Here is a 23,058-nt window from a genome sequence, read left to right on the forward strand (position 1 = left end):
CAGTCCTAATTTTGTAGAACTAAACTGGGTTCTATCTGAAGACTGATACTAATAATGTAGGAGGTAATCAGCTAACCGACATGCCCTAAATAAGATAATAGAGTTGGGATCCAACCGTGACCCTAGTTGGAAGGGTGTCAGTACCGTGCCATGAGTAAAGACACTGAAGAGTTACCCTCATCTGGTAGGTACTCTAATGAGAATGGTGAAACCCTTATCTGGCAGGTTAAAATACTTTATCAACCCTTAACTGGTAGGTTTGATGTCTCACCCTACGCTAGTTACGTAGTTTTGAAAAGCAAGCATTGATTCTAAGTATCACACCCTCTACTGGCAGGTGAGCCCCCATCCTTGGGTTCATTCGGTGCTGAATCCTACTCCCAACTGAAAGACACTGAACTGAGTATACTAAACTGGTTTGGACTGATACTGAGTTTACTGAGTTTTCTTGAGTTTGGTAACTAACTAAGTTCTACTGAGTTCTATAACTGAATGAGGGTACTACTGATTTTGACATGACTGAGATTCTATAACTGACACTGGCTCTAGGCAAATAGCTAAATTGTTTGGTACTAAATACCCCAAGGACTTAATAGCATAAAAAATAAAGCATAATATACTCTTGAAAATCATAACAATGTATACTTGTCTATAGTTCACTCATTGTGGCATTTAATCAAACACTTGTAAAGCATCTACTTATACATGAATGGGGAATATATGCTATCATGTTACAATGGAACTATTTCATTCACATAGGCATTTTGTCAAGCACATGGGGAGCATTCTTAGGTAATTCAATAATCAAAACCTATAGTTATCATGGCTACATCAATCAACTTGCAAATTGAAGGGTTTAGCATGAAGATCGTGTAATTCAACACATACATTGATTAATTTCATAAAAGCCTGTAATTTAATCATGAACTAAAACCCAACAATAACATGAACGTGAATTCAATTCAATTCAAGCATGGAAGTTCATAATTCAACAATCTTGTATTTTAAAAACATATTCGTGAACTCTATGGGTGAAAGGAACACATAGATGAACACCTAACATACCTTAATTTGTTAATTCTTGAAGGTTCTTGGAGAGACTCTTAATTTTTGCCCTTGTTTCTTAAAGCTAGAGCTTAGCCCCTTTTGAGATAAAATGACTTAAATCTTTGAATAAAGTGAATAAATGATGAGATAATAGGTTATTTAGGGATAAATTTTGTGTTTAGACTGATTAGCACTGTGGAAAAATACCCATTTACCCCTGAAAATGACTTAAAAATTCATACTGAAAAACCTGATTTGGGGCCCTGGCGCATCATGCTGCTATTGCACCAAGCCACTGGAAAATAACAACTGGGAATATGGCTGGTGGTGCAACACGGTGGAATCATATTGCAATACTTGATGGGACCTGGAATCTTGGCACGACGCGATACAAACGCGTTGGCTCATTGGAAATTGACAAATGTGAAAATGAGCTTTGGTGCGATGCATCGGTATCGCGGTACCTAACTTGAAACTAAAAATTTCCATTTTGGCTTACTCTACGATGCGCTACTGGCTTGAATGACAATGTATAATGATTGAAATTTAAAATAGCCATAACTTCTTACCCGATTATCGAATTTAGGCAAACTTTATATCGTTGGAAAGCTAATTCAATTTCCTACACAATGGCTAGCTCTAAACTAAAAAATAATGAGCATTTCAAAATTTTTATGCTGGATAACTCATGAAATAAGAGTTAAGTTAATCTTGAGAAATACGGGGTATTACAGTTTGTTTGTATCATCTTATTTAGGTCAAAGTTTCTAGTACTGAAAGTCCTTTCCTTCAATCTATTCCTGTAGTTAATGAATTTCCAAAAGTCTTTCCCGATGATCTTCCAGGGATACCATCTGATAGGGAGATAGATTTCGACATTGACTTGTTGCCAAATGCTCGTTCTATTTCTATTCCTCCATACAAAATGGATCCTACAGAATTAAAAAAGATGAAAGAACAGTTAAAAGATCTTATAGACAAGGGCTTTATTCGCTCGAGTGTTTCTCCCTTGGGTGCACCTGTTCTCTTCATGCGTAATAAAGACGGCTTCCTTCGTATGTGTATAGACTACCATCAGCTCAATAAGGTCACTATTAAAAACAAGTAACCTCTTCCCAAGATCGATGATTTATTTGATTAACTCCAAGGTGCCAAATACTTATAATCAATAGACCTCTATTTGGGGTATCATTAGTGGAAGGATAGGGAGGCTAACATTTCTAAAATACTTTTTGAACTCGATATGGCCTTTATGAATTCTTAGTTATGTCCTTTGGATTGACTAACGCCCCTGCATTTTTTATGGACCTAATGAATAGGGTGTTCCATTAATTTCTAGACTTTTTCATCATAGTTTTCATTGACGACATCTTAGTTTACTCTAAAAGTGAGGAGAAGCATGCCACCCACCTCCAAATCATCTTTCATACCCTTAAAGATCATTAATTATATGCAAAGTTCTCCAAATGTGAATTCTAGTTTAATACTATTGGTTTCTTAGGACATATTGTGTCTGGTGAGGGAATTAAGGTTGATCCCTCAAAAGATTGAAGCCGTGAAAAAATGGCCTAGACCCATGACTCCAATCGATATCTGGAGATTTATAGGTTCGGCGAGGTATTACAGAAGGTTTGTAGAGAGCTTTTCCTCTATAGCTGCTTCGCTTACCATATTGACTTAGAATAAGGAGAAATTTTTATAGTCTGACTCATGTGAGAGTAGTTTTGATAAACTCAAAGATAAATTAATAACTGCGCCAGTTTTGACTCTTCATGAGGGTACAGAGTGTTTTGTCATTTATTGTGATACATCCTGGGTGGGACTTGGGTATGTGCTTATGCAGTATATTAAAGTGGTGGTTTATGCATCCAAATAGTTGAAGGTGCATGAGAAGAGTTATCCCACCTATGACTTAGAGCTAGCAGTCATGGTATTTGCACTTAAGATCTGGTGACATCATCTTTATGGGGTGCATGTTGATATATTCACTGATCACAAGAGTTTTCAGTATGTTTTCTCAAAGAAAAAGCTAAATCTCAGGCAGAGGAGGTGGTTGGAGTTATTGAAAGACTATGACATGAGCCTGTACTATCATCCAGGCAAGGCCAATGTGGTGGTCGATGCCCTTAGTAGGTTGTCTATGGGCAGTCTTTCTTATGTTGAGGAAGGAATGAGAAAATGGTGAAAGATATTCATCGGCTTACAAATTTGGGAGTCCGACTTCTAGATTCTGAAGATGGGGGAGTACTCATTCATGAAATAGCTAAATCTTCTTTATGTACTGAATTTAAGGAAAAGCAGGCCGAACACCCCATCTTGTTGCAGATTAAGAATAATGTTGGTCAACAGAAGGTGATGGCATTTTAGATTAGAGGTGATGGGGTTTTGAGGTATCAAGGTTGGCTATGTGTGCCTAACATGGACGGATTGGGAGAGAGAATCCTTAATGAAGCTCACACTTTGAGGTATGTTGTTTACCCAGTCTCTACCAAAATATATCATGACTTTAAGGCTATTTATTGGTGAAACAATGTGAAAAAAGATGTTCCTAACTTTGTTTCCAAGTGTTTGAATTATCAACAAGTCAAGGTAGAGCATTTGAGACCAGGTGGCACCTCTCAAGAGATAGATTTGCCTGTGTGGAAGTGGGAGATGATTAATATGGACTTTATTACGGGACTTCCAAAGTCTCGAAACCAATATGACTCCATTTGGGTGATTGTGGATCTAATGACCAAGTCCGCTCATTTTATTCCCGTGAGGACAAATTATTCAGGAGATAATTATGCTAAGCTTTACATTCAGTAAATAGTCTGGTTACAAGGGGGGTCCATTATATCCAATCGAGGTACACAGTTCTCTTCTCAGTTTTGGAGATCTTTTTAGAGGGGTTTAGGCACCCAAGTTAACTTGAGTAATGCTTTCCACCCTGAAACTGATGGGCAAGCTGAACGCATCATTCAGACCCTTGAAGATATGTTGAGGACCTTTTTAATCGCCTTTAAATGTAGTTGGGTGGATCATTTGTCATTGATAGAGTTCAGCTACAACAATAGCTACCATTCCAGTATCCAGATGGCTCCTTTTGAGACACTTTATGAAAGGAGATGTAGGCTTCCAATTGGATGGTATAAAGTGGGTGAAACTCGATTGTATGGTCCTAACCTTGTTAATCAGGCAATGGAGAAGGTAAAGGTCATCAGTGAGTGACTTAAGACTGCTCAGAGTCACCAAAAATCCTATACTGATGTTAGAAGGAGAGATTTAGAATTCTAGGTGGATGATTGGGTATTTTTAAAGGCTCCCTGATGAAGGGAGTCATGTATTTCAGAAAGAGAGGAAAGCTTAGTCGTCGCTATATAGGATACGTATCAAATTGTGAGGAGGATAGGTGGGGTTGCTTATGAGTTAGAATTGCCCGTAATTCTAGCTTCTGTTCATCTAGTATTCTATGTGTCTATGTTAAAAAAGTACATTGGAGATCATTCCCTAGTGTTTCCTGTAGATGAGATCAATGTGAAGGACTATTTGTCATACGAAGAAGAACCCATTGCCATTTTGGATCGCCAGGTTCGGAAGCTAAGAAATAAGGACATAGTTTTGGTTAAGGTATTGTGGAAAAATCAAAATGAGAAGGAAGCTACTTGGGAGTCAGAAGATGACATGCAAGATAGATACCCAAACCTCTTTGAGACTATGGACAGCAACATCAAAGGTAAAAATTATATATTACATTCTCTATCATTTCCTTAATATGCTAGAAATCGTGCTTATCTATGTTTCGATCCATTATTCGGGGACGAATGATCCCAAGGGGGGATAATGTAACACCCCATGGTATTTTTGACTTGATACCACCCTTAGTAGTTGTAATGCCCCGAGAGTACACCCTGGGCGTCACACGATGCCTACAGCCCTGAAGGACCATAAGCTAACCCATGTCGATACCTGCCATGAGCACTGTATAAAATAACAAAGAACATATGTGGAACTTAGCTGAAAATTCCATAAGGTTTAAAATATGAAAATAATATGAAATTGAAATACTGAAAACATCTATCTAAAAATAATATCTATAAGACTGTCAATAACATCTTATAACTGAATAACTGACTGAAAATGTCAGAAAGCCTCTAACTGATTGACAGAGGAGTTGATGGGACAGATCCCCAACTAACTCCGACCGACTATTGAATTGAACTAAAATAAAAATAAATGGTCCTCAAAACATGAGGACTCACCACTGCTATTGCTACGGATGCACTGGAGTGTCTAAGTGCGGTTAGGAACCTGAGCGTCTGAACCTATGATATGAGACATCATACTACGAGAAACGAGTATGCGGTCAGTACTTTGAATGTACTGGTATGCTAAATGGGGTTAAGCTGATATGCATGGATCATGTGCATGAAAAAGAACTAACTGTAAGTATGGCATAAGATAACTGATGTATAGCATGCATGAAAGCTATAAAATCTGAGAATGCATGACCAAGCATATAACATAAAACTGGGATAGTCTACAAATCGACATACAAAAATACAAATACTACATAACTAGTGATTATATGCCATGGTCAAGCAAACCTGAAACTGAGTATTAGACTGACTAGTGGACTAAAACTGTGGGAGCTATCATCTAACCAACATGCCCCAAAATAAGTTAAATGGGTCCAACCTGTAACCCCATTTGGAAGGGTGTCAGTACCATTCCACGGGTATTAACAATATATATTTGGATCCACTGAAGTGTTGTCTCGAAGGACTAACGGCCACCCTCAATAGGCAGGGCCCTGATGAGATATATCTCAACCCTTAACTGGTAGGTTAACGTCTCAATCTATGTTGGCTATATGGTTCTGGAACACATGGACTACTACTAAAGGTCACATCCTCAACTGGAAGGTGAGCCCCCATCCCTAGGTTATCTCAGTGCTAAATCCTACTCCCAACTGAACTGATTATAATTACTGGACTGAACTGAGCTTGCTGACATGATATACTAACTAAACTAATAATGCTCTACTGTATTTGAAACCCCTTCTGAAAGTATTTAAACTAAGTAAACAGCTAAGTTTTTGGGTATTCATAACCCCCAGGACTCGATAGTAATATCAATAAGAACACATGAGAGCATTTAAAACCATAATACAACTTGGAGAACATCATAAATAGTCATTATTCAAAATTTATCTATGAGGCATTCCATCAAACACATGGGGTCGTGAGTTAAAGCATGGAATTAGTTTAATACACATGATAGTAACATAACTTCAATGCTAAAATCATGGGTTAGGGATTTCAACATGAAATTTTCATCTTCAAATATGTCAAGAAATAATCCCAATGAAAAACACTTATAAACATGGTATAAAAACAAAATTCAAGGAAGTTCATGGATAAAATTCATAAATACATGTTAATATCATAATGGAACTTGAAAATAGGGTTCTTGAAATCCATGGATGAAAAGGGTCCATGCATCAAGATCTAACATACCTTTCTTGAAGAATTCGTGAAGTTCTCAGTGGGTTTCTTAAGAATTGACCTTGAATGTTGAAGAGCTAGGGTTTGTTCCTGAGAGGAAAGAGGTGAATAATGATGTATCTATGCTATTTGGGGATGAAATTATATGTTTAGTACGGTTTTGATGTGATACAAATGGCTTTATTGTCCTCCAATACACGGAATCAAAAGCAGAAAAATTCAGAAGCGTGCTATAGAGTGTGTGTCGCATGCTCTGGAGCTCCGGAATGGAGTGTGAACCGCATTCTCTATCGCATGCTCTCTAGGGATGGGTTAGAGAGTTCGTCGCATTCTAATCGTACACAGCTGCTTTTTTGGACTTCCAAACTTCTCCTTACGCTTGCCTAAATATTCTGAAACTCACCCAAGATGTATCTCTAACAACCCCGATCATGAGTCAACTTTACAATCTACATTCTAAGGCTGAGAAGGTAGGGAATGAAAGCATCAAAGTTTAGGAGTTTTAGAAATGAGTAAGTCTCAACACTTAGTTTTATTTTAAATTCTAAGTGTCTTAAGTAAGAGATAAGAGCTGAATTAAGCTAAAAATGCACGGGGTATTACAATATCTCCCCCTTGGGAACATTCATCCTTGAATGAGACTGGTTAAGCTGAGAATACTTTTAGACTGAGGTTATATACTGACATGCACAACTCTAACATGACTGAATCTTAAAATATGACACATGGCTTAACTGATTCGTGAATGCTTGAATGACATGAGAATGATTTGCAGGTAGAACTGAGTATGAAGTAGAATAAATCTAAGGAAGACTGATACCTTAGGCTGAGTCTGAGTTTCCAGAGAAGAGATGAGGGTACTTGGTTCATATTTCTACTTTTTCTTTCCAAGTGGCTCCCTCACCAGACTAGTTTCACCAAAGGACTTTGACAAGGGAACTTCTTCATAAGAGAGACTGTTCTGAATATCTACACTTTTTAAGGGAACTACAACCACTGGGTTACCAATACACTTCTTTAACAAGGACACATGGAAGACTGGATGGACTGATGCCAACTCTATAGGCAACTCAAGCTCGTAAGCTACCTTTCCACAATGACTCAAGATCCTATAAGGGCCTACATATCGGGGACTGAGCTTTCCTTTTTTGACAAAACTCTTCACTCCCTCATGGGAGATATTTGCAAATAAACCAAGTCACCAACCTCAAACTCAAGATTTGTTTTCCTCACATTTGCATAGGACTTCTGTCAGCTTTGGGCTGTCTTAAGCCTTTCTCTGATTAGATAAACTTTCTCCACTGTATCAAATACTAAATCTAGCCCTGTCACTGCAGTCTCCCAGACCTCAAAGCAATCGATAGGAGATCTACACCTTCTTTCATTAAGAACCTCAAACGGAGCCATCTAAATACTGGAATGATAGTTGTTATTATACGTGAATTCAATCAAAGGCAAGTAGTCATCCCAAATACCCTTAAAATCAATAATGCACTCTCTCAATATGTCCTCTAAGGTTTGAATGGTCCTCTCTACCTGACCATCTATCTGAGGGTCAAAGGTTGTACTGAGAAGAACTTGGGTACCAAGGACCTTCTGAAACGCCTTCCAAAACTAAGAGATGCACTGAGTACCTCTATCTGAAATAATCGACAATGGGACTCCATGTAATCTAACCAACTCTCTAATATAGAGCTTGACATAGTCCTCGGATGAATAAGAGCTATGGACAGGTAAAAAATGGGTTGATTTGGTCATTCTGTGTACAATAACCCAAATCGAATCATGTTGGTGACGTGAGCGAGGCAACCCCGTCATAAAATCCATGTTCACCTCTTCCCACTTCCAAGTGGGAATACTGAACTCCTGTATATAACCACTAATCTTTTGGTGCTCAACTTTGACCTACTGATAATTAGATCACTTAACTACAAACTCTACAACATCCATCTTCATCCCACTCCACCAATAGATTTCCTGCAAATCGTGATACATCTTAGTAGCCCCTAGATGAATAGAGTAACACGTACCATGCACTTTTGCAAGGACCCACTACCTCAGGCCATCTACACATGGAACACATAGTCCACCCTGGCAATGCAACTCACCATCTCCCCCTTGGGAGAAAACCTCTACTTTCTAATCTCTGATTGACTCCTTCAACTTAACTAGACTGGGATCCCTATCTTGCTTTTCTTTCACGTCGGCAACCAAGGAAGAATCCAAACTATTTTGAACCCATATACTACCCTTAGCTGAGCCTACCAAAGGAACACCTAATTTGGAAGCTGATGAAACTCATAAACCAACTTTTTTCTATCATTATCAATATGTGCAACACTACCCATAGACAATCTACTAAGGGCATCTGCCACTACATTGGCCTTATCTAGATGATACAAAACACTCATATCATAATCTTTCAGTAATTCTAACCACCTTTTCAGGGACTGGTTAATGTTAAAATTGAAAATGAACAACTATGTTTATACAATCAATTGAAGCATAGCATGAGTAGAGCCAATCCATGCTATGAATGACATCAAAATTAATTATCTCTAACTCTACAAGATCGATAAAAGTGACTTTATAAGATATTATGATCGAACAGTTCATGTATACCTACCTAGCTACAATAGAGACACATACTGGGGTAGACACTAAGAAGGGTTCTGCTAAATCCTCAGAATGACGCGGAAATTAACGGTTATATAAGGAGTTACAAAAGAAAGAGAAGCTCTGGGGTCTAGTAAAGTATAAACATGTAATTAAAAGACTTGTAACGTACAAGTAACCATATCAGGAGAATTTTCCTGATCCTGTCGGGACTAAGTGCATACAATCTATTTGGGCGCTGACTACTGGTGGTACTGGAAGTAGCACCCTGCTGAGTCGGGCGATCGAATGTAACTGGGGGATGACTGGACGGACCCTGCTGACCACTCTGTGGGCAATCCCTGATCTTGTGTCCTGGCTTGCCACACCCAAAGCATATATCACTGTCAGCTCTATGCATACCCTGATGGTTTCTAATATATTTCTGGCAAAAAGGATTTGTGTAACCACTGTTTACACTTATGTATTTTCAGTCTTTATATATGAATTGAGAGCATGAATAATGTATTTCCTTCTCTCATTGTGTTATTTCTAGATTTACAAGTTATGAGTTACTCAATTGCATGTCAAACCAAGGGCTTTACAATCATTTATAAAATTTATGTTGGTTGTGAATTGAAGAGAGGGATATTTCTTATTTGTAAATGTTAAAGATGATTATTGAAAGAATTACATGTTTTTCTAGAAGGTAATTGACCATCATGTTTCTGAATTGAAAGAGAGAATCTTTGCATAAGTTTTTCATAAATTTTGATATACAAATTCTCTTGTACTGTTTGAATGATTTAGTGGTCCAAAAATTATATTTTGAATAAAAGGATTGTATCATGATATTTTATGTCTTAGATATAAGACTTGCAAGTCGTGGTATAACGATACCAAACAGATGAATGCCATAACAGAGTCAGATTTTAAGATTTTGATTTCAAAGAATATGTGTCTTAAAGATTTTAAAATGAGCTTAAAGAGAGTTAGTTGGTTACCCGAAGAAGGCATTTGAGTGTAAGGGCTCTTTGTCAGAAATCGTGTTTTGTCGATACGGGTTTATTTTGTCCCCAAAAGGGACCATACGATGGCCTAGTGCCCTTTGGCATATTAGAGATAAAGATTCCAACCCTTGCGGTAAACTTAGGTTGGATGCTTGGCTACCGAGTTAAGGGCGGATTCCATATAGCCCATGGGATGTAGAGTTATAGGGTGTACCACTTAGTTTAGAAGTAAAATAAAAGAGTGAGTCGTGGATTTCAAAGAAATGTTTTAAGTTTTGCAAATATCTCGATATGATTTTCATATAACTTATGTAAAGTGTTTATAAATTGCTCTCACTTATAATTGTATAACAGTTCATTAATTTGGATTGCTCTGTGTACCAATACATATGTATTGAACCCCTATATTTTAGAATATGAGGCACAATCCTGGGGTCCCATTCAGCAGTAGACTTATATGTCAGAAGTTGCAATTGGTGAGCCTTCTCTATTCCGGAAGGCCTAGTTATTAAACTTCGTTATCTCTTTATGTTTTATGCTCTAACTGGGGGGCCTTGTCCCAATTTTAGGCAAGACGTTGGCTTTGATGTATTAGAGATTTTGCAGACTAATGTTAGATATTGTTAGAGATTTATGAATTTCGTTCCAAATTTGTTCAACTGAATTGTAATATTGGCCATGATTCTGTATTGTTGTGTACTTTTGCATTTCCTCTTTTTCTATATATGAATATATGCATGATTGAAAGATAGTGAAGGGCACTCGGCCTTTCTGGTTCGGGATGCTCATTACGGCCAAGACCTCAGCTCGGGTCGTGATGATGCCGGTATGGATATGTATATTTATATTACTTATTTATGGAGGATCGGTTACTATGCCAGTATAGATATGTATATTGATATTACTTGTTTATGGTGGATCGGGTACCATACCAGTATGGATATGTATATTGATATTACTTGTTTATGGAGGATCGGTTATTACTTATTATTGGGGATCAGGTACCATGCCAGTACGGTACATGAACACTGATTATTCCCTGCAGGTCATGACTATTTGGGCAAAAATAAGTCTCATAACATGTGCGTACCTATTTGTGTTGATTCTGTGGATGTTTATAGTATGGTTGATACTCTTGATGATTTTATGGCTTGGTTGTGAAAACTATTTGATCTGTTATTGTTGTATTATTAATTCATTGAATTTTTGTTATGTGACGATGTTTGTCTACTTGTTATTTGATTTATGTTGTGTACATGCTATTAAATTGAGTTGGCCTATGATACCTACCAGTACATAGTGGTTTGTACTGATACTACCCTGTACTTTTATTTTGTTGAGTGCAGAAAGTGTTCCAGAGGTTCATACATGACCTCACCTCTAAAGTTTGATAGCAGATCTTGATCCAAGGGTAAGCACTCCATCTTTAGGTTGCCATGGGTCATCCTATTTGTTCTTATCCATCTTTTGGGCAATGAAACATTCTTTATTTACTTTATTTTTGGATATCTCTTTAGACATGATCTTTGTTCGAAGATCTTGTACGATGACTTTCGAATCTTGGGGATTTTAGTAAGTAGTTTATTTGATTTCCACATTACTAATGATTTTCTCTGAATTATTGTCGTCAAGTTGGTCTGATGATGATATTGTTTTAATATTGACTAAGTGATTGGGTAATGGTTGGGTTTAGATGGTTCTCCCACGAAAAGATTAGTGTGGGTGCCACTCATGGCCATTTGGGTTGTGACAGGGGAACTGGACCCATATAGCCCATTGGTGTATTTAGGACGGAGCAAGCTACATAGTTTAGGTTAATACTTTAAACTCTAATGTTCATAGAACTTGTCCCTAACCTGGCATCCTATATATATGTATATGAATATGGTGCATATGGTTTATGACTAGATTTTTGGTAATTGCATTAATTTTATCCCTATCCCTTGAGTTACATGTCAGTGCTCGCCCCACTGACTATCCCTATCCCTTGAGTTACATGTCAGTGCTCGCCCCACTGACCGTCCCTGGATACTACATTATTTCACAGTGTAGGGTCTGAGGGCTAGTTTATTGCTCCTGTGCAGCGTTAGGTGATTTTCATGGTGTAGGATTTGAGGGTTTTTTTGTTACTCCTGAGCAGCGTTTGGTGATTTGGTAGTCTAGTGGATCTGCTGTGAAGTGGTGAGCCTCCATCTTGCGGAAGACCCGATCATTTCATTGTTTTTAGTATTATCTCAGTATTTCATTTTGGATCCTTTTTGGTCGTAGTCGGGTGCATGTCCCGACTTAGTTGGTATTCTAGTTTTAGAGGCTTTTGTGGACAAGTGTGGGTTGATCATTTGTTTTGGATTCTTAGTATTGTCATTTAACTTATCTATCCTTAATTTTGGTTGGTTTTTGTTGTTTATTATTTTTGTGCTCTTGAGGTAAGGCTAAAGGGGTGGTCTCCGGCCCAGGGTAGGTTTGAGATACCCGTCATGGCCAGCCCCAGTTCGGGTCAGGACCCGATTCGGGTCGGGGCAAGTACACTAAATTTTTCACGGGTTCGAAGAAGCCTAAACACAAGGGTCTATTGTACGTAGCCTTACCAGACAATCTCTTGTAGGAATGCAAAGGAAAGTTGCTTACTTTGCAATTTTCTTTAAATCTGTCACTTGTCTGTTTCTTGGCCTAGACTTGTTTATACTACATCATAAATTTATGATTTTATTCTTCTCTAATAAGTTGGAGCATAGCTCAATAACTAATCAAGCTCTAACAATGCATAGCATATGTAATGTTTTATGTAATGTTTTATTAAACATCTACATAAATGATTTCATGGTAACAAGTTCTGCTTTATTCATACTTGGCATAAATTTGTAACAACAACAACAGACCATATAATGCGTATAGCTGAGGAAGAAGAGACTGTAAGAATTATATTGAAATAGTTATCCAACTACATAGGCATAAGATGTCAATAGGAGATACATCAACCTTCAATGAATTTCACAGCTTCCTGGACATGCATCACAAGGGAGACCACACTCGCAATCCTCGCATAAACAGTTAACCAGTAGCTTTCTTGGTTTTTGTGCATCATATCTCATCAGTTGTGCGAGCCAGAAGATGGTAACCATGATTTCCATGGCAGAACAGAATCTGATGTAGATTCGATATGGAAGAGCAAAAGGCAATAATCATGATAACAACTATGGTGTTTTCGGCATGGCTCAAGTTTCATAAGTAAAGGCTATGAAAAATGCTCAGTTATAATAAGGCAACAAGTGAGCATACATGGTACAAGTGGCGGACGCAGGATTTCTAACAAGGGGGTTCAAAAAAAGGTAAGGATGACGATAGTGTTGGCAAATGAGCGGATTAGTTTAGATAGGAGTGGGCTAGACAAAGTTTAATGACTTGTCTAGCCATCTAATGGGATCAAAATCAGCTAGCAAAATAAAGTGGAAATAGAATTCCAAAAAGGAAAAGACCAACAGTGCAAAATAGTTAGTCATAAAAAAGAAAGAAACTTGCCTTTAGTGTGCCGCAGTAGCTGCTTCTTGATCAAATCCAGCAATAAGGTCCTATAAAATACAGAAGACAAACTTTTTGCAAAAATGACGAGGCGATACGCATAATAAACTACATCCTAGTTACTCTCTCTCTAAAGAGATCATGAACAAAATCTACAAGGATTTGGTTTTAAGTGGCATAAAATAGATAAAGTAGAAAGGGAAAAAGAAACAATACCTGCCATCCAAATTTAATGCTATTAAGATTTAGATCAAAAGAATCGGCAATAACTCAAATCTGAGACAAACTAAACTCATTTTTTTATGGCAGCAACTACCTGTTAGACCTGATAGTAAAATTCTACGATATACAGTGAGGGATCTAATGTATATTTTGAAACTTTATTACACTTCAACTGTATATAACTAAGTGGAGGCAATCAGAATATTCTAAAAAAATGAAACACGCGAAGAAGCTAATCAAAACATATTTTAATATTGAAAGTGCAACAACATACATTATTACAATTGTACTCTACGAGGTTTCATATCTTGAAATGTCTTAATATAGCATCATTAGAAATATTATCAAATATATCTTTTTCCAAATAAGGCACCAAGAAATCACTAAAAACAATATCACTCATCTGACTCCGCAAGTCATTCTTGATAAACTTCATTGCCGAAAAAGCTCTTTCAATGGATGTTGTGGCAACTGGTAGAAATATAGCAAGTTTCACTAAGCGGAATACCAAAGGATAATTTGAATGTTTCTTTGTCTGAACTAATCTTTTGGAAAGATCACAAAGCCCATTCAAATCGGAGAACCTTTCATCAACATCACGAACATCAACAATGTAACTTGAAAGTTGATTCTCAAGAATACTCATATTAAATTCATCAAAATTATCTGGATATAATTCGGCTATGCTCATTATTTTTTTGATGTCAAAACTTGAAAATAAGTTAACTGGATTCAAAGAAGCAATTCCATGAAGCAAATCAGTTGTCACCTTACCAAAATAATCATTGAGTTCTTGAAGTTGCAAATCAATAATATTGCAAAATACTTCAACACGGTAATGATGTAAGACTGTATAATCGGTATGTCGACGACGGGATCTTAAAGAGCTAACATATGGATCCTCAAAGTTAGGTATCAAAATATCATGTTTGTTACAAAATAGAGTTACCTTATCAATAAGAGAATTCCATTCATCATCCCTTAAAACTTGTAACCTTCTCTTTGCTACTTCAACAAGTAGCATGGCATTTGCAACATCTTGCTCTTTTTTTTGTAAGCATTTGTTAAGCTCATTTATGATAGCCAAAACATCCCTCATCAAATGTAATATGAATGCAACCTCAAATGTTCGACAAGCTTCGAGATGTCCCATTGTCTTGGCTCTTTCATCCATATTACGTGCATTAAGAACAAGTGATTCAAGAACATCAAGAATAGAGCCAAACATAAGAATAAAATTGGCAAAAGACTTATAATGAGACTCCCAACGAGTATCACAAGCTCTTAAAAAACCAAGTTATTGATTTTTAAGCCCCTACTGGTAGTGATTTCACCCATAGCCAATGCCTTTTGAATTTTATCTTTTTGAGATCTAAAAGTTCATTCATACGCTTAAAAGAAGACCCCAACACATTCAAAATATTTGAGACCAACACTACAAGTTTTTCCACTTCAATACACTTTTTAGAGACTCCAACAAGAGTTAGTTGAAGTTGATGAGCAAAACAATGGATAGAATGAGCCGATCTACTGTCTTGCCTAATCAACATTTTAAGATCATTGATCTCACCTTGCATATTACTTGCCCCATCGTAACATTGTCCACGCACAGATGATAGACTCAAGGATTGTTGAGCAAGTAAATTGGCAATTGCCTTTTTTTAGAGATAAAGCACTAGTATCTTGAACATGTATAATATCAATAAGTCGCTCCATCACAAACCCCATTCTATCAACATATCGAAATACAATAGTCATTTGCTCTTTGCGTGACACATCAAAAGACTCATCAACTAGTAAGGAAAAATAGTCACCATTTAATTCCTCAAGAATCGCTTTAACGGTTTCTATTTTACATGCACTTACAGTATCTTTCTGAATCGATGGAGCAGTCATTTGATCATTTTGAGGAGCATGTTCTAGCACATAAGCATGAATTTTATCACACTTTTTTGCATACCATGAGAGTATTTGAAGAAAGTTCCCCCTACTAAGTGATGTTTTAGATTCATCATGACCTTGAAATGCAAAGCCCTGAGTTATTAAAAGTCTTGCTACATCAACCGAAGCATTCACGCGGATCCAATATCCATGCTTAAGTTGATTTAATTGCTTATCAAATGCATATTGAATAAACTATTTTTGTCGTAATAAATCTTGACATTTTTTCTTTGACTAATTGTGTACGCTATTTGGTAGACCAATATGTTTCTCAAGACCCTTCTTTTTATTCCAACTTTTAAATCCTGTAGTTGAAAATACTTCGCCTCCACCTTGATGAATGTTATTATCTTTAAAAAGATAACAATACAAACAATAGGCTGCATCTTTACTAACGTTATATTCTAACCAATCATGATACACATCATCGAACCATTCATGATTAAAACGACGCATTGATCCAGAAATATCTTGAGGATACTCATTAAGCTGGAGACGGGATTGATAAGGACCATTTAGGAGATATGCTCTTCTAATAAGATCACGATGCTTTGAAGGATACTTTAATATTGGGATTCTTTCACCCGGATCAAACTTTAAGGAACTCAAATCAAATTCTTCAGCATTTTCTTGAGAAGGTAATGCTACTTTTGAATGGTTGGCATTTGATTCTTGGTTAGATTGAATATCAATATGAGAGACTAAATTTGATTTTGGTAATACAGTAAAAAAATTCTTCACAGAACATTGAGACTGTCGTAAAGACGTAAAGTAAGAACTTAATTAGAACTTATAAACCAACATAAAAAAGAAAACAATCATCTTTATACCAAATTAAATGAACAAAATAAATGCTTTTACATAGATAACAATCAAAAATCAAGTAGCACATCAAATCATAAAAAATACATCAGCCGTAAAAAGAAGAAGCCTTTACACAGATAAAAAATTCAAAAATTAAGTAGCAACTAGCAGTAGCAAATATAGAAATAGGATTAGAATATTAAAATTTTAAAAAAAAATTAGGAATTACCGAAGAAGTCATAACAACTAGTGAAATTGGGGAAGACACCGGTGAGAGATTGAGGTTGAAACTCAAAAATTTGAATCAACAAATGATGTCGTGCGGCGGTGCTCGAAGACGATGAGCAGATGAACCCAAATTGTAGCCTGTAGGGTTAAAGTCACATAGATATGGAATTAGGAAAAGTGATTAGGTAGTACTAGTATAAGTTATTGAATTTTTTAATATTTCACATTGAGTGGGATTTTAATTAAAAATAAACTTTGCCCCTCTATTTTAAAACGGTGTCGTTTAAATTAAGTTAAAAAAAATAAATTTTTTAGAATTATTTTTGTTCCAGCAGCTTAGTTCCTTTAAGTACAAAAAAAAAAAATACCTCAAACGGGATTCGAACCCGCAACATTTTCCTTCAAAGGCGAATTTCTGAAACCCCTTTGCCACTAAATCAAGTATCCTGCTTGTGTCAAGGGGGTTCAACTCTATATATATATACATAGAAAATAAATTTAATTGTGTATGTTTAACGTATTTTTTCAACGAAGAGGATTCGGACGAAGCCCTAAGAGACACGTAGATCCGCCCTGCATGGTACTAGCCTGCTCATGGTATAATTTAATTTATTGTCGCCATTTAAAAACTTTACTTTAATCAAATATAAAGCACATCTGGCAAGGAAGATCCTAACTTTTAGCCGTTGCTGATGAAATTTATTACAAATTTATAGTACATGCATTATTTAAAAGGTTAAATGTGATGCAAGCATGTGAAATTCAAACTTGCTAATTAATTTGGATAACTTGACTCAGTGACCACTATTATTGATGAGCGAGAAAATGATCTATTACCCCCTATTCTTTAATTGAAATTTTAACTACACACTTTAATTTAAATTTTAACTATATATTTATATTTTGCGGGGGTCCCTATTACCCTCCTGAATTATTTTAAAGTGAAATTATTAACCCTCTGAATATTGACATGGCAAGAGAGTATTTCACTCTCTTACTCTCTAAAGAGAGTGAGAACGATCTTTTTTTATTAAAAATTTATTTTTAATATTTCTTTATTTTCTTTATTCATTTCTATTTATTCTTTTTCTTTATTCATTCTTCTTCTTCTTTCATTTTTCTTCTTCTTTTTCTTCCTCTTCTTCTTCTTCATCATCATCATCTTTTTTACAAACAATGGCATCCAAAACTCATCAATAATATCCAAAATTAATTTATCATTTTCCTCATCTCCAAGCACAAAATCAATTAGTTTCGACTTTAATTGGTCGAAATAATTAAAATGGGTATTATTCATTGTTTTCAACTTCAAGATTGTCAGAAATTTTAAAATTGATATTATCCATTATTTACGACTTCAAAATCGTCGTAAATTTTAAAAGGGGTATCGTCCATTGTTTCCAACTTGAAAGTCGTTGAAAATTTAAAATTCTCTATTGTTTCCGACTTTAAGGTTATTGAAAGTTTTAAATTCGATATTGTTCATTATTTTCGGCTTCAAGATCGTCGGAACTTTTGAAATTGGTATTCTTCGTTGTTTCCGAATTTAAGATCGTCGGAAATTTAAAAATTGATATTGTTCATTGTTTCCCACTTCAAGGTTGTCGAAAATTTTTAATTCGATGTTGTTTATTATTTCCGACTTCAAGACATCGAAAATTTTAAAATCGATATTGTCCATTATTTTCGACTTCAAGGTCATCATAAATTTTAAAATGGGTATTATCCATTATTTCCGACTTCAAAGTCGTCGAAAATTTCAAAATTCTCTATTGTTTCCGACTTTAAGGTCATCGAAAATTTTAAATTCCGTATTGTTCATTGTTTCCGGCTTCAAGGTCGTTGAAAATTTTGAAATTGGTATTGTTCGTTGTTTCTGGATTGAAGATCATCGGAAATTTAATAATTATATGGTCATTGTTTCACTTCAAGGTTGTCGGAAATTTTTAAATTAGATGCTGTTTATTATTTTCGACTTCAAGATTGTTGGAAATTTCAAATTCGGTATTGTTCATTATTTTTCACTTCAAGATCGTCGAAAAATTATTTGCATAGAATTAGGAATAATAAAGTTTGAAAAGGAAAAGAGATGAAAAGTAATGATGAAAAAATCATGGTGAAAAAATGATGAAAAATGATAAAAAGTGATAAAAATGAAAAAAGAAGTAAATAAAAATTAATTTTAAACAAAAAAATACGTGTCAAAATGTTGTTGGCGCGTGCATCACACCTTATCCAAAATGACTGGTTGTCAAATTTTTTGGGATAATAATTCCACTTTAAAATAATTCAGGAGTTATAAGACCGCGCAAAGTATAAGTGTGTAGTTGAGATTTGAAATAAAGGTCAGGGCTTTTGATCATTTTCTCTTGATGTGCAGACATTCATTATGGTAGCAAATACACCAATTTTAATCTTCAAAATAGTAAATGTTCATTTCAATGATGGTGATGAAACTTGAACTTGTAGATATGTTATCCAGTATAATAAGCAAATTTAAATATCACATATTTGCATCATGTGGGCAACAAATATGCAAGTCCAGCTATTTCAGCTTGCAAATAATTTATGTTGAACTAATTTGGAGTATTCAACAACTACTGAAAATTAGGATCTTGCTCCTCAAATGTGTTTCCACTTAGCGTTGAACTTCACATTTAATGATAGTTTCTAATTTGTGACATCAAATCAAATAAGATCATGAACATCTTGATAACATCTAACTAGTCTTCCCTCCTAGCATTCCAAGATCAAAGAAATTTAAGGTAGTTTAAATTAGTCTGAGCCATGAAACAGATAAATAACAGGTTTAAAGAAAATTTAGAGTAACCAAACAACTTGAAAAGAGAAAATCAAAGAAGAAAGAGCTAGAACGTCCGCCTTGCCAAATTCTGTTGATATACAAGTCTATCTTGTGATATGCGCGATGAAAGAATCCAACTCCATTCGAGAAGCTCCCCCTTTCTCTGTTGAACACCTTACAGCTTCTCCCAATTCTTTTGCTCTTTTTCTAATCACATCGCCTTCATCTGATGCCATCAACTTCCTCACGACATTCTCAATGGTGGATGCACTCACCAGCTCCTCACGTTTCTCCCACTCCCTCACAATGAGACCTATTTTCAACATTTCCGTCAGCAAGAAACCATTTCTCGGTTGGTCAGCGTACATAGGCCAAGCAGCTATAGGCACCCCCACAGTAATACTCTCTATGCAAGAGTTCCAGCCACAATGACTCATGAACCCACCCGTGGAAGAATGAGCCAAGATTTCTGGTTGTGGTGCCCATCCTCTTACCACTAAACCTACATTTTTAACTCTCTCCTCAAACCCTTTTGGCAGCTCAAGTCTTCTAGCTTCCCCAGTAAAGCTATCTCCTCTATCAGCATCTCTCAGTACCCATATGAACTTCTGTTTGCTTTGTTCTAATCCCACCGCGAGCTCCTTGATTTGTCTATCAGAAAATGAAGTTGTTGTTCCGAAAGATATATAAAGAACTGAGTTTGGAGGTTGTTTGTTCATCCACTCAAAACATATATTGTTCCTATGATCGAGTTTAGTAGGAAGAATAGGTCCAATTGCCCATTGTTTCTTGTTCAGATTAAATTCTGCTTGTGCCAGCAAATCAAGATACTTGCCATCAATTACTTTGCTTGTATTATGAATATCACCTGATCTAATATCCTTATACCGATGCTGAGAAGCTAATAAGTCCCTGAATTCGTCTGTCAAAATTCCTTCAAGGGAGGGTAGCTTTTTAAGCAATTCTTGATCTTCAAGTTGGATGTCTAACATCTTCAAACTGCACGAAGAGAAAGCTGAAATGCAACTAAACACATAGGATTCAGTATTGGGCAAGGAAGAAACAACCTGAACATTATAGGACATTAAATAATCATGAACAACAACAACTCGTCTTGATTTTGAGGACATATCACGAATGAAGGAAGCAATGGGCTCTTGTAGAAGCATACAAGTATCCCACACTGATGGGATTTTGCCTCCCCGACCATTTGGGAGGTCATGAAAGTGGATCTTGGCTATATCCGAAGGGTTTAAGGCGTTGGCTCGAATCCTGACCTGATAGTTGCAGTTGGCTAAGCCAATATAGTAAACAGAGAGACCGAAAGAGGAAACTAGACAGGCAAATTGGAGAAGTTGATTGAGATGGCCTTGAGCTTGAGTTGGAACAATTACTACAACTACTTCACTGATTTGTTCATTGTTTGCAACATTTTCACTGTTAATCTCCATGGAACCAAAAGGGGTTTGACGATTCAATTCTTTTTTTTTTTTTTTGAGAGGAATGAACTGAAGTCTATGAGATCTGATGAACAAAAGCAAATCAGTAGAATCAATTACTTCTTCCATTTCATTTTATGTGTGATAATTATTTTAAAATATAATAATATATTTATTTTTATTAATCTCATTTATAAGGTTTTCCTAAATTAAAAATAATAATATATAGTCTATTTTTTAACAAAAAATAATTTGATAAAAAGTTCAAATCTTTTTTTATTTTATAAATTTTATACCGAATTAAATTATGATATATAAAATAAAATGAAAAGTAAAAGTTAAGGGTCATTTAATTAGAAAATAGTTATCTTAAAATTAGTCATCCCAAAATTATTCGAGATAATCTATTTCATTATATATATAAAATTACTTATTCCACCACTATTATATAAATAATGAAATAAGTTATTTCAAAATTACTTATTAGCTGAGATACGCCTAGCAGAAATGGAAACTTTATTATTTGGGCACATGTACCAAAGTAAGGCATGTGATGGTACACTTTCCAACAGAATCAAACAAAGTAGCCGTTTGCCTCAAAACTAAAATATTTTGGAGTTCGAATTAAGATTGATGTTAGAGGTGTGTTTGGTAATATCTTTTTTAAAAAGAAATTTGACTTTTAAAAAAAAAAATTAAAATATTATTTTATGTCCTAACTTTTACAAACTATCAAAATTATCCAACTAAAAATTTATCTATTAATTAAAAAAACACAATTAACCAATATTATAAAAATAATTACATATACATGGTCATATTTAATGAATTTCAATTATAACATACATAATATTTACATTAATAGTTGTCATAATATTTACATTAATAGTTGTTTTCTCATATTTGAAAATTTTAAATATGAATGTTATATTAACAGATTACTGTTTCCTATTTTTTAGGTAATAAATATTATCTTTCAAATAAATTTATTTTTTAAGGAATTTATTTAATTTATTTCCTTCATTTTCCATTCCTAAAAAATCGAAAATGATGAGTTGTTATTAAATTTTAGGGTGCCGCTAATTTAATTATTTAATTTTCTTATACATGAAAGATTTTACTGTGTGGAATAAATTATTTCTATGTAAAACATGCTTTGCATATTTATGGTATATTATATCATATACCATAAATATATAAATATGCTTAGTATGTTTCTTTATACTTTGTATTTTTATATATGTGCGTATATGGTATATACATGGTATAAACTTCATATATAACATACTTTGTATATTTATATTATAAATATGCTTAGTATGTTTCTTAATATTTTGTATATTTATATATGTGTGTATATGATATATATACATGATATAAACTTTATATATAACATACTTTGTATATTTCTATTATAAATATAATACTTTTTATATTTATGGGTATAAATATAAATTAACAGTAAAATAATGTCTTAAATAAGGGAGAAAATTAAATAAGGGATAAAAATAATGATGAGAGAGAAAAAGAGATATATATTAATTAAGATAACATTAAATTTTAAATTATAATTATCTTATTCTTTAAAACTACTATATACGTAATATTGAAAAAGTAATGTTACAAGGAGAGTTTTACGTAAAAATTTAAAAGATTGGAGTTATATGTAATAATAATAAAAGTTGGAATTGGAGTTGGAAAATTGTGAAAATAACAAAAACCTGTTTTCCCTTTTTAGAAAAAAATTTGAGAATTATTTTTAAAATTTTCATGGCCAAACACCACAATTTTCAACTCCGAAAAAAATTTTCCGCAAAAAGGGAAAAATTTTCATGGCCAAACGGATCCAAAATATGGAGATCCTGGCTCTACTTGGTAATTTCTTTTTCTTTTTTTTTTGGCATATTACTGGAACTAGTGAATTTGTTGCGTGAGCTTTTTATTCATTTGTAGTTCTTTTAAAA

General features: G+C 34.9%; 2 protein-coding genes across 3 annotated transcripts; both read right to left on the bottom strand.

Annotated features, from left to right (window-relative positions):
- Nucleotides 1–8,983: 8,983 nt before the first annotated feature.
- On the bottom strand, nucleotides 8,984–17,169 carry LOC124898736. 2 transcript variants are annotated; one of them, XR_007055473.1, is made up of 2 exons: nucleotides 16,854–17,169; nucleotides 8,984–13,707 (listed from the first exon to the last, which is right to left on the bottom strand). XR_007055473.1 is itself a non-coding variant. In XM_047412633.1 (2 exons), exon 2 carries the CDS (start codon nucleotides 15,030–15,032, stop codon nucleotides 14,181–14,183), a length of 852 nt encoding a protein of 283 aa, XP_047268589.1. In that variant the 5' UTR covers nucleotides 15,033–15,042; nucleotides 16,854–17,125; the 3' UTR covers nucleotides 13,716–14,180. The 2 variants fall into 2 exon arrangements, 1 of the variants encoding a protein (XP_047268589.1); XM_047412633.1 differs by lacking the exon at nucleotides 8,984–13,707 and adding an exon at nucleotides 13,716–15,042 and having other exon boundaries at nucleotides 16,854–17,125.
- Nucleotides 17,170–19,329: 2,160 nt separating this feature from the next.
- On the bottom strand, nucleotides 19,330–21,220 carry LOC107870474 (zeatin O-glucosyltransferase). Its single transcript, XM_016717009.2, has one exon. It carries the CDS (start codon nucleotides 21,104–21,106, stop codon nucleotides 19,760–19,762), a length of 1,347 nt encoding a protein of 448 aa, XP_016572495.1. The 5' UTR covers nucleotides 21,107–21,220; the 3' UTR covers nucleotides 19,330–19,759.
- Nucleotides 21,221–23,058: the final 1,838 nt, after the last annotated feature.

Source organism: Capsicum annuum, chromosome 5, assembly GCF_002878395.1.
Source record: "Capsicum annuum cultivar UCD-10X-F1 chromosome 5, UCD10Xv1.1, whole genome shotgun sequence".
NCBI lineage: Eukaryota > Viridiplantae > Streptophyta > Magnoliopsida > Solanales > Solanaceae > Capsicum > Capsicum annuum.